Source organism: Eutrema salsugineum, unplaced genomic scaffold (genome assembly GCF_000478725.1).
Source record: "Eutrema salsugineum unplaced genomic scaffold, Eutsalg1_0 scaffold_19, whole genome shotgun sequence".
Classification (NCBI taxonomy): Eukaryota; Viridiplantae; Streptophyta; class Magnoliopsida; order Brassicales; family Brassicaceae; genus Eutrema; species Eutrema salsugineum.
In genome coordinates this window covers 2,115,154-2,128,433 of record NW_006256838.1, presented here as the reverse complement: position 1 = coordinate 2,128,433, position 13,280 = coordinate 2,115,154, and the positions used below count along the sequence as shown (strand labels likewise).

The 13,280-nt window shown below is 34.7% G+C and overlaps 1 protein-coding gene across 1 annotated transcript; it reads right to left on the bottom strand.

Annotated features, from left to right (window-relative positions):
- Nucleotides 1–3,391: 3,391 nt before the first annotated feature.
- Nucleotides 3,392–7,922, bottom strand: LOC18019866 (probable galactinol--sucrose galactosyltransferase 2). Its single transcript, XM_006402806.2, has 14 exons — nt 7,729–7,922; nt 6,923–7,136; nt 6,573–6,817; nt 6,388–6,478; nt 6,234–6,282; nt 6,051–6,142; nt 5,847–5,954; nt 5,623–5,745; nt 4,952–5,504; nt 4,807–4,874; nt 4,571–4,705; nt 4,261–4,478; nt 4,073–4,161; nt 3,392–3,971 (listed from the first exon to the last, which is right to left on the bottom strand). Exons 2-14 carry the CDS (start codon nt 7,111–7,113, stop codon nt 3,615–3,617), a joined length of 2,319 nt encoding a protein of 772 aa, XP_006402869.1. The 5' UTR covers nt 7,114–7,136; nt 7,729–7,922; the 3' UTR covers nt 3,392–3,614.
- Nucleotides 7,923–13,280: the final 5,358 nt, after the last annotated feature.

Below are 13,280 nucleotides of genomic sequence, written 5' to 3'. Positions count from 1 at the left end.
GCACTAGAAATGCCATATGTAATGAGTGACAAAATGTGTAATAATACGATATAATTAAATCATGAACGGGAGTATTATTGTGGAACTTAAGTCAATTAACAAGTTTATCCTTGGGAACGGTTTTAGTATTTAAATCAAAAGTGCCAAATGATTTTTCTAGTATGGAAGACGTCCCAAATGTTGAAAATTATTAGCCTGAAATTCTCTAACGACACGTCTCATAAGTTTGGTGGTTGATTAGTTTATAGGTTCAGTATTTATCATTAATCAATACCTTTTAAATTCCAGAACATTTCAAGAAAAAAAAAAACTCAGAAAACTTGTTAGGTTCAGTATTCTTTTGTCCACTAATTGTTTAAACGTGAGATTTAACTATCGACGGGTTGATTCAATATAAAAATTTACAATCTAGAGATTTGAGATCAAATAAGACTTCATAAATTGTTTGAGAGACCAGTTTACAAGTTGAGAAACACATTAAGATAATATTATAAAGAGTAATGTATTCAATCAAGTAAAATGATGAAGTGCATTATCCGTTATAAAGCAAACCAAACTGTGAATGGTGAGAAGCGTATTCGTCGTCTAATTAATGTGAGTCATGTGACTATATATATAGTTAGATGATATACATATGTATATCTCGTCATTTTAAGTTTTGATGTAATCATTAAAACAAAATATATTATATCTAGTCTTTTATTAACACGAAAAGTATTAACTTACGGCTTCAAGTAACCTAATATCTAAAAAGTACTATTATACATCAAGAACTACGATAAAGACTCATAAATATGCCCATTCATACTATGTTCTTATGATCTTATCGATTAACAACCACAAAAGATCACGTAATTATCCGTTACATATAAAATAATTACTTTGAATGTTTTGTGATAATTACCAATTAATTAGTACAAATATGTACATTTATACGTATGGTGCGAACTGCGAAGTTTGCTTGCCAGACTTAAAGGTATGGTGGGAAGTCTTTTGGAAATTTATCCAGTCGCTATTCTAACTTTTCCTTAGTTATTGCTTCCTTCTTTGAATTTATTTTGTTGTATTTTTCGTAATAAATGTTTAGGATTCAACTTGCTCATCATTTTCGTTGGATGTCAATATTTCAATTATACTTTCATTTTACTTTTTATATTTTAATTACTTGGTGTCGGTAAAAGAGCAAAGAAAGAAAAACTCAAAAACTGAAAACGATAGAAAAGACATGTACGTTTAAAATTGAATGCTTTGGGGTTTCGTGCGCCGTATCAGGTTTGATATATTGATGAGCTAACTAATGTTTTTCTGATTTTAATGTTGAGATATTAATGTCCTATTACGTTCGATGTAAATGCTACAGGTCGTAATCCAATTAATACCTAGTGTATGATCAAATAATCCAATTAAGTTTATTACTCTCTCCGTTGTTATTTTGATACATTTCACACAGATTAAAAAATTAATTAAATATATAAATATATCCTTAATTAATATGATTTTATAACATTTAATTACAAAAACTATTATCTTTAAATGAGAGATAAAAAATGAAATAAGAGTAAAAAATTACATTGAAAATGCAAAATGACATTCTTTTTGAAACAAAAAATAAAATCTAAAACAACACTTATTATAAAACAAAATGAGTAAATAATTGTACTAAAAATGAAACATAAACGCAAACATGACTGGCGTAATAAAAAAATACATAGAAAAATGACTAGTTGAACAGATAAAAAAGATACAATCATCACCAAGTAATCTAAGATCTTGAACATGTCTAATGTTTGACCAAAAAAAAAGAACATGTCTAATATAAAATATTTTAAATTTTACAAAGAGTAATTGAATGTATTAAACAATAGAAATTCCAACTTTCCGTTGTTATATACTTCTTCTGTTTTTTATTAGTTATCGTTTTAGAGAATTTTGTTTGTTTTAAATTAGTTGTCGTTTTCAGTTTTCAATGCAATATTTATTAGTTTTTTTATTTTTTATAATTATTTTTATTATACAATTTATTTTATTATTAGTTGAATTGTATTTAAATAAATAATTAATAATGTTTTTATATTGAAAAACTAATGCAATTAATATTTTCTTAATCTGTGTGCATAATCTTAAAACGACAACTAAATAAATCCGGAGAGAGTATGAAATTGAAACCAAAATTATGAATTTTACATAAATTCCAATTTCTTTTGTTTGTGCATTAAAACATTATTCCATATTTAAATAAGGATCAATTAAACAATATAAATGGTCACAAACATCAAATAAAATGAATTTTTGTATAGAAACTTGAAAAAACCAACAAAAGAAAACTTTTTCCAAAAACATTTCATATAAGCAGAACGGATGGAGTATTTATGATCAAAATAAGTAAACCACGTCTGTTATCAAAATATTAAACCTCTGATCAAATCTCCTAAAAACGATATCATTTACACACGTGAAGAACATTACAAAATATAATTGAACTTAAAATAAGAATCTACGATTAATATGCATGGTTGGGGGAAGCATGCCAATTAACGACCAACAGACCAAAACTGGAATATTTGCTCGACACGCAAAAAGGAAATTGTGGGCAACACATTCCATTAGCATACCGTATTAAGAAAACAAAATTATATATATTGACACAAATCTAAAAAATATTAACTACAACTTTGTTATTATAGTTCAGGTAAAATAAGAGATCATAGATGAGAAAATTTTGACGAGATGATGATGTAATCCTGAAATTTTTGTTGTTAAAAATAATATTATGGTAAAATCGTTGGTACTAGACGCATGGAATGTGGCACAAAGTTGATGATCGTATAACTGACTCTGTGAATTGTCATCATTATTCGTATTGACCCCTTAAATTACGTATTCTCTCTTTCTCTCTCTCTGGAAGTAATGTAATTCCTAACTCTTTCTATCTTTTATTCTTATCACCCTCCTTTTCTGTATATATATAATTAATTGCATATATAAATACTATCAAGGGTGTACATATAGTAAAAGTAAAGGTGTCGGTTTATCGATTTATTTGCCTAGAGGCCTAACTGCCTAATATTTTACATTTGTTACTAAACGCCCTACTAATTCTAAAAAGAAAAAAACATTATGGTTTTGGATTAATTCCTACAAAATAGACCTGATAACATAATTTAATTTTTGTTAGACATATCCGTTTCAGATAAATAAACTCTCAAGTTTAAGAAAAAATGCTTTTACCAGTGTTCGTTCTTCTTATTTGTGGATTTGCGGTTTGTCAGAATCAGACACTAAAAGAATAGATTTGGTTTTTCTTTTCTAGTATTCTTTTTATCATTCCTCAAACCAAAGTTTAAAGTCCAGTTTCATATGAGAAGAAAGAAAAACCAAAATAAAGATATGGAGTTAAGGATTAATTTTATTTTTAAAAGAGTTTATTAGTATAAAACTACAGAGAGACATCGGCTCCCTAATTTAAAAAGGTAACAACATTATTACATGCGAAGATACTACTACTACTACAACCATGCATGTCCTAAAATCTTAAACATCTAATACAATATAATGATGAATGTGAAGAAGAAAAATAACCCCAAACTATATAGATCTCGAGGTTTTTTCCAATTTTAGACCAGAATTTCTACACGCCATCTGAACATTTCCTCCCTCGTCACCGGCAGACTCAACGTCACAAGCCCAACCTCCGCATCGTATTTGAAATCAGTCTCGGTCTTATCTACGGTGCATCTCAGTGGACGCTGAGAAGAGTAAGCTCCAAAACGACCACAACCTCTAACACTTAGAGATACCAGAGCTGTTGGAGAACGGTTCTCGCTGAGCGCGGGAGAAGAGGAGACCTCTCCATCGAAGAGCTCTGCTTTCTTGTCGGTCACGGTATTGATATCAACGGAGTCGATAGCCCCACTTGAGTTGAACATGTCTAGTAGACCAATAGGTGCGAACGAGATGTTTGCAGTGATTTCCTGTATATCCAAATTTCAACCCAAAAAGGAAAAGATTCTTCATTTTCATTGTGATTAGAAAATCAATAGCAGTAGTATATAATAATACTAAATTTTTATACCTTCAAAGGAGAGATGTGGAAGAGTTCATATTCAAGGACTTTGAGAGTGAGTGGGATTGAGGCACCTTTTGGTAGTCTTACCACCTCCCCTGTAGAATTGAAACCAAGCTCGTGTTTTTTAAGCATTGCTCTGTAATGTTCTGAGTTTTTGTCTTGTCTGTGTAAAGTAGATTTTTTTTTTTTATTACCTGATTTGTAAGCGTAGACTATTGAATCTCCACTCCAATCTGCACCAGCAACTTGAGAAATGAGATCAGCATCATCAGCACGGACCGAACCAGTGAGTGTTCCAGGAGAAGTATCATGAATCCTGTTCTTCTTCGTTTCCTTGCACCAACCAGCACCTTGACAGTTGAATACACCAACCATACCAGTGAACTTATTCATGTTCCATATCTTGAGCAAGCTGACAAATAAAAATTCAGTTTTCGCAAAGTGTTAGGCTTAGGAGGGTGAAAATTAAAGAGGAAACGAGTTAGAAAGAAAACAAAAGCAAACCTTATCCCATCTCTAGCTGGATCAGCGAATAAGCAGTCACGGGTAGGCCTACCAGGAAGCTGAGCACGAAGAACTGATCCATCTGGAAGAACCAGCTTCCTCAACAGATCAAAGTTGTGGTTCCCTGGCTTATCACTGCTCATGTAATTTTACAAAACACATCTCTGGTTAGAACCTCGGATTAAACACTTACCAAGTCAGAAAAATAGTGTTAAAGACAAGAGGAAAGGTTTTACCTGACATAAATTGCACATCCACCAACAGCACGCGCTGCAGCATGGTACTCTGCAGTTGGGTGTAAACTCTGGAAACAACAAAGCTTCATTTATAAGTGATCTCATTCTTTCTAGACATCTAAAGACAAAATCTTTCTTCACTTACATGGAACATGTCCCAGTCAGGTTGCATGAATTCCCCAAGGAAAAGGGTGTTGTATGCAACCGATGCGATGTGGATGGTGTGAGAGGCAGGATCTCTCGGGTAGTAATCATCGGAAGCTCTAACAATAGCGGTTTGCTTAGCGCTATATAGTCCATCTGTGTTGTGACACATACATGAAATGCAACCATTATCTGCGAAGTTCCGCGCAATGGAAGCTTCTAAAGCCTGATGGTAGCTGCGAGTGAGAGAGACTCTTCCGCCAAGACCAGCACCAAGTGTTTCGATGATGTTCTGCACATCGACTTTGACTCCGTCTATACCACATGAAGCCAGATAGGAATGCAGCTCGTTGTAGAAGTTGTACACTTTCTTAGGGTTGACAAGACCGAGACCATGAACAGCGAGGCTGTCCATTACTATATCTGGTTGGTTCCCTAAGACACCTGGGGACTGAATTGGGTATGCTAATGCACTGTCATAGTGTTCCATTCCAGAGGCAGCGGGTTTAACTCCACCCCAGTAGCCAGCTAAAGCGTGCCACGCATAAACTTGCCTGTGAATAGAGTAGTCAAGCCGTGTAAGTATGCAAAGCTAAATGTTCTAGCTAATAAAAACTAACCAGCTTGAATAATCACAGAGAGTTTAACAAATTATAAGATGAAAAGACATACTTCACATTATGGCGCTGCTTCGCATTGTCAACTACACTCTTAAGTCCTGATGCTGGCGTATCCTTCTGATCATTCTTCTGAAATTTTGCATTCTCCTTGATACCAACAAGCCTGGTAGCAAACCTGAATATATATATATGAATGCAGAAAAACATTAGCATTTTCCATGCCAGTTTCGTCTCCATGAATACAAAAAAAAAAAAAAAATGACCGAGAGATCTTACTGTGCTCCTTCCTGGACAACGCAGTTTGTATCTTTCTCTTTGTTTTCTATCTGTTGCCAACCATCATCTATGATCAGAAACCTAGGAGGGGTACCTCCTTCAGAAAGACTGCAATAAACCAAAAGGTATCAGAGACTCGATCAACTTATAGAGCTTTGAAACAATTACCATTATATTAACAACATGTCACTCTACTTGGTATACCTTCTAAGGCCTTCATCAACGCCCTCGGCAGTCACGTCTGTGTAGAACGCATCCCATGTACACCAGCCAAACCAATCTAGGAAAGAAGGCAGCTAAACAAACAAAGAGGAAGAACATAAGGAGATCATATAAAATCTAAGTGAGCTCTTTCTCTGTGACCATAACCGTGGAATGTTTACTGACCTTCTTCTTCTCACGGTGATGAAATGTCTGCATGTGTCTCTCTACAGCTCTGTACACAACGAAGGATTACCATGTGTTAGTTGAGCACACATAACCTTAACATCCAGGAAACTCGAAACAAAACGTAATATTTTCGGCTATTTTCCAAACATACTTTACGGATTGCTTGATAACTTCAAAGGGATTGGTTCCAGCATGGACATAGACAAGGTGGGTTCCCTGGCTAGTTTCAACCGCCTTATCTCCTGCGAAAAGAAAATCAATCAAAACAAAATATCAGTTTCTTGAGTTCTGGAAGTTGTAAGATGGAACACCTGCAAAACTAGTTAGTTCACTTACCGCTCTCGAGACAAATCTCTATCTCATTCTTCTCATTCCCTTGAAGAACAGCTCTGAACTGGCCTTCAAGTAGAGGGAGAAAGACGGTATAGATGGTCGGAGCATCATCTCCATTTCCTTCAACTTCATCCTTGCTCTCCAGTAGCATGAACTGTGTCTCCAAAGGAATGTCTTTTCCACAGCTTCCCATTCTCTGAGTCATCCACCATAGCTTAAAGCGGAAACAACACATGAACCGAAGGCCCCTGAAAGTGAAAGATTTAGAAACAATAAGTTCCAACAACCATCTTAATTGCTCAAATAATGATAGAAAAACACTATCGCAGGGAAACTCAAAGTTTGGTACTTACTCCAAGACACCAATTGGGAACACATGGAGACTCTTGCTTTGTTCAAATGTTGCACCTATAAAAGCGCCGGAAACAAATCCAGCACCGGTAACCGGAGTTAGGATAATGTTGTCGGGGATTTTGGTCAGGATTGTCTTCCCTTGGACAACGAGGTTGTCGTTTTGGACAGAGATATTTGATGTAATCGTCATCTTCTCAAGACCGCTTAAGTTAACTGTTTCACACAATTCACAACAGATAAACCAACGTTAAACAATAATCTTTTGCGGTCTAATTTTATAATCTTAACATTTAGACCCCAAAAAAACAATAATCTTCTTGCTCTACGCTCTTCTTCAAAACATTCCATCGACTAAATACCTGATGACCAATATCCAAGCTTGAGCTGGATATTTTCTACATCCCTAAGTGACAAGTTCAAAAAACGAAAAACAAAAACAAAACAAAAAGCCTTCTCTTGGGAACAAATTCTGATTAAAACATTTCCAAAAATAGATTATTAATCTAAGAAAGAAGCAAACTGGAGATTTCAAATATCTCTCATTTCAGAGTGTGAATGGTAAGAAAATTTAGAGTAAATTAGACGAATTGCAGAATTCATGGATTGAAAGATTTACTCTCAGTTGATAGAGTAAATCAGAATTGTTTCATGTTTGTTTAATTTGTTACTTCCACCTATTCTTCATTTTTTTTATAAGAGGGAGAAAAAAAATGAGAAAACAGAAAAGACACGACGAATCAACGAAATCACAAATGACCTAGAAATGCAACAAAAAAATGAATTCGAATAAATCAGCGGAACTCACCGGATTGCTTCCCGTTCGTCCGAGACTGAAAGAGAGAGAAAATGCGGTGGTAAATAAGAAAGGAGAGAGAAAGTCAACTATGCAGGACCAAAATGTTGCTTCTACAGGAGAACACGGAATCGCCGCCCAAAGCTGGTGGCTCCGTCAATGGAAAGAATCACTGGTCAAGATTCAAGAATCGAATCGGTGTTTGTTTGCCGAATGATGGTGGTGGCGGAGAAGACGGTTTATATATGCGAGGAGATTTGGGAAGAGCCGTTACGATGTCGACACGTGTCGTGTTGCTTTTTCCGTGGAAATGGAAAACTCAAAAAAAGTGATAGAAAAATCATGATATTTTTCGTCTCTAGCTTATTGCTGAATCAGATACAACTCATTAAAAAAAAAACAATTATTAACTACTTTTCAATTTGTCACCTATTTTTACTGTCCTTTCATCTTTTGATTTTTTTGGGGGTCAGTTTTCATACATTAAACCAAATGTTTTTATATTCCTTAAAATAAATAACAATAATAATTTTATATGGATATAAGTTAAAAAATTCCAGTTAAAAAAAAAAGCTTATGAAAACAAATTGTTGTTAAATGTCAATTAACTCTAAAATGAAACCGAGATTATTTAAAATCTGAAATGTTGAAATCATGGTTGTTTTAAGGCTGTAAAAAAAAATCATATTAAATATTGAATCAAATCTTAATACGAAAACTATAAGCGTAGTTAATCGATCTCTTGGCACAAATGATAAGAAGTCCCAGATGTACAAGAAAACTTGTAACGTTGTTCTATACGCGTCTTTTTATATATATTTTGAATCGCGTGCGGCGTTTCTTATGAGAAGGCCAGTAGTATATACACATATAATCACCGATTCACCTATCAGTTTTACAGATATTTTAGTTAACACTATACTTTTTATATCTTCTATAATGATGACGTACATATTTGCGATAAATTTGGAAATCTTATGGGCTAAGTCAAGTCAGGAGTTCTGGTGCAATGGTTTTAAAGCACATGGACGGTACAGGTACTCAGGTGTCTTGAATTCACAAATTTTGGATATTCTTTCTTTAATTTCTCCATCTAACAGTACACCTACTGTATATTCTTCGTTTATGCTTCACAAAAATAATCTTCAGATATATAATAACGAAAACGCTACAAAACATATTACATATATCGTTCTTATCCCAACATAAAATCATTGTCTAGTTATCGCTTAATATAAGGTGAGATGTGTTTAAATCATTTAGCAAAAAAAAAAAAAAAACGAAGGAGACATCTTGTACATGTCAAATCTAACGGCTTGGCTTTGTTTTAGGATTTGCTCATCCCAAGGAATTGATGACTGAAGTGACTCTCTATTAAAGATTGGGTCACACTTAAAAACTGTCCGCAGATTCTCAGAATATTATTAATTTCATCGCTATGTATAAAAGCTTTGCAACAGAACGAGTGAACGACCTTTGTTATATACGCCCCCCAAGTCTATCTTTTTACGATAAAAAAAAAACCATGTTGGTTTATTGTTTTATGTTTCTGTATGATTGAGAATTAATAATACAAGTTGGGTTTTATTTTGACTCCTTTGCGGCGCATATCATAACAACGTAGTCGTTGAGAACTTTGAGATACAGACCGTCACACGTACCCACTTGATATGTCACTATCCTTATCCACTTATCTGGAACCATGTTTGTGGTCAACACTTGGCGACTCGGTTGTAACCGGGCTGGTTCACTTGTCTGCTCTTTCTTACTAAAAGCCACAAAATTTTCGTTATATGGATAATATGCCATTATTGAATCGGAGCGATACTAATATGTACGTATATATAGGAAGTTTAATATTACATCTCGTCTTCTCGTATATTCTGTATGCTCTTCGTATTATATTATTATTTTTTTTGCTAAATTGAAATTTTCGTGTTAATGTTAATTAACTAAACTATATATGTATATATGGTCCATATTCGTGACTCGGAGTCTCAAACCCTTCACTTCCGAGTTTCTAATACTTTTTAATTATTTTAAAATAGAGTAAAATGTTTGCGTAAAATTTCTCCTTTCTTTTTTGACAAAAGTTAATTTAATTTCTCCGTATAGAGAGATTCTTTAAAGCTTATACAAGTAGAGTGGAGGAGAGATGAGCGTGAGAGAGAGGAGATGATTGTTCTTAATATCGTATTCGTCCTAGATGCATTTTAATCAAGCGAAGATAAAAAAAACATAATCAAGTGAAGATAAAAAAACATAATCAAGCGAAGCAAAAAAAGCATAATCAAGCTTTTCTAATAATCTCTTCGCATACAGTCATCTACTCATCTCTCTAATAATTGCATTAAGTTCGAATAAAGAGAGACGTGTTAAAGAAGAGAGGATAATTATCCTCATCAAATATCACCGACTTACCATGTCGGTAACTTCTCTTATTATATTCATAATGTTTGCTATAAATATGTTGTTACCTTCCCTTGTAAACTAGTAGTTACACGAGTGAAATAAGAAGAACATCTCTTCTCTTCTCTCTCTACTCCTTCACTCATCGTCTTCTTCTTACCCCCACCACACAAAACAATACATATATATATACTCACCTATATAATATCATATAATACATAAAACGTTATCAGCACGAGCCATTCTTATACCGTTCCTATACCGAAAAGGTGAGGTTTAATTTATGTTCAATCCGTTTACTTTTATGTTTATATTTTATGGTCGGGATGATAGGCGCTGCCTTCTCCGAACCGATCGTTATGGAGGCTATGCCTTTACGATCATGATCATATGGTAGACTATGTCTCCTCAGATCAAATATATGGAGGTAATGATCTCATTGCTAGACCGTTAATATTGAGAACAAAGCTCCCAATTTCAGTATGGGGTCATGCTATCTTGCATGCAGCAGCATTGCTTCAGATAAGACCGAGTTCTTATAATAAATATTCCCCAATACAATTAGCATCTAGCCAAGAGCCAAATGTATCCCACCTACGTGTGTTCGGGTGTGCGGTTTATGTTCCGATAGCCCCGCCACAAAGATTAAAAATGGGGCCGCAAAGAAGATTGGGAATATATATCGGTTATACGTCACCGAGTATAATTAGGTATCTTGAACCGCAAACTGGTGATATGTTTACGGCACGTTTTGCCGATTGCCATTTTAATGAAGATGAATTTCCAGCGTTAGGGGGAGGAATTAAAGAAGTTCCAAAAGATGTTACATGGTGCACACCATCTTTGTTGCACCTTGATCCCCCTACGAAACAACGTGAACTCGAAGTTCAGAAAATTGTTCATTTACAAAATATGGCAAATGAAATACCAGATGCATTCACAGATACGAAAAGGGTGACAAAGTCATATATACCCGCTGCAAATGTTCCATCGAGAATTAATGTTCCGGAAGAACAAAATGATGGAAAAATAGCGAATGAACCCAAAGTTCAGTTAAAGAGGGGGAGGCCGATTGGCTCAAAGGATAAAAATCCCCGAAAGAAAAAGAAATTGGGAAAACAAAATGAAAATAGTCCAGAAGAACCACATACAGAGAAAGGTCTTGAAGACGAAAATGACGAAGAAAATCATGAGATTTCCATCAATTATGCCCAAGATGGGATATTATGGGCTAGAGATGAAATAGAAGATAATGATGGAATATTTTCATTCTCTGTATGCAAAGAAATTGAATATGAAATTGATGATCCAGATCCAAGGTCCATATTAGAATGCCAGAAAAGATCTGATTGGGAGAAATGGAAAATGGCCATAGAAACTGAATTGATCTCCCTTAATAAAAGGAAAGTTTTTGGACCGATTGTTACAACACCTAAAGATGTACAGCCGGTTGGGTACAAATGGGTTTTTGTGAGAAAAAGAAATGAGAAAAATGAGGTGACAAGATATAAAGCCCGACTTGTCGCCCAAGGATTTTCTCAAAGACCGGGAATTGATTATGAAGAAACTTATTCTCCGGTTATGGATGCAATTACATTCAGATTCTTAATGAGTCTTGCGGCATCCAAAAATCTTGAAATGTATCTTATGGATGTTGTGACAGCATATTTATATGGATCACTTGATAATGATATCTATATGAAAATCCCTGAAGGATTGAAAATGCCTGAAGCATTAAGTTCCAAATCGAAAGAAATATGTTCAGTCAAGTTACAGCGATCACTTTACGGATTAAAACAATCCGGACGCATGTGGTATAATCGCTTAAGCGAATATTTACTAAAGAAAGGGTATGTGAATAATGCAATCTGCCCTTGCGTCTTTATTAAGAAATCTTCGTCAGGATTCGTGATCATTGCTGTTTATGTGGATGACCTGAACATTATTGGAACTCAAAAAGAGATTGATAATGCAAAAACTCATATGAAAGAAGAGTTCGAAATGAAAGATCTCGGAAAGACAAAGTTTTGTCTTGGATTACAAATAGAGCATTTCCGAGATGGAGTATTCATACATCAATCAAATTATACTAAAAGGATATTAAAAAGCTTTTGTATGGATAAAGCGACTCCTTTGAGTACTCCAATGGTTAATCGATCTCTCGATACGGAAAAAGATCCGTTTCGACCTTGTGAAGATAACGAAGAAATATTAGGTCCTGAAGTACCTTATATGAGCGCTATTGGTGGACTTATGTATCTTGCAAATTGTACCCGACCGGATATAGCATTTGCTACAATTTACTGGCAAGATATAGTTCGTCTCCTATGCGCAGACATTGGAATGGAATAAAACATATATTCCGTTATCTTCAAGGAACAATTGACTTGGGATTGTTTTACCCTAGAAACTCCAAACTTGGTTTAGTCGGTTTTGCAGATGCAGGTTATTTATCAGATCCTCATAAAGCTAGATCGCAAACTGGATATGTTTTTACGTTTGGAGGAACTGCAATCTCTTGGCGTTCTCAAAAGCAGACATTAGTCGCCACTTCTTCAAATTATGCAGAAACTATTGCGCTTCATGAAGCATGTAGAGAATGTGTATGGCTCAGATCTATGACTCAATCATATACAAGAAGCAAGTGGAATAGCCATTAACAAAGAACCGACAAGATTGTTCGAAGATAATGCTGCATGTGTTGCTCAACTAAAAGAAGGCTATATCAAGAGTGATAGAACGAAACATATTCCTCCAAGATTTTTCTCTTATACTCAAGAGCTCGAGAAGAATCAAGAAGTCGATATCCAGTATGTTCGTTCATGTGAAAATGCGGCGGACCTCTTTACAAAGGCGCTTCCTACTACAGTATTCAGAAAGCATATTCAAAGTATCGGAATGCGTCATTTACGGGATTTATGAAGAGAACGTTATATCCATCATTCCAGGGGGAGATTACGTTACTGTACTCTTTTTTCCTTGTCATGGTTTTTATCCCATTGGGTTTTTCCATGATAAGGTTTTTAACGAGGCAGTACGTAATATATTAAAGATGATGGATAATTAAGGGGGAGTGTTAAAGAAGAGAGGATAATTATCCTCATCAAATATCACCGCCATTGACCGACTTACCATGTCGATAACTTCTCTTATTA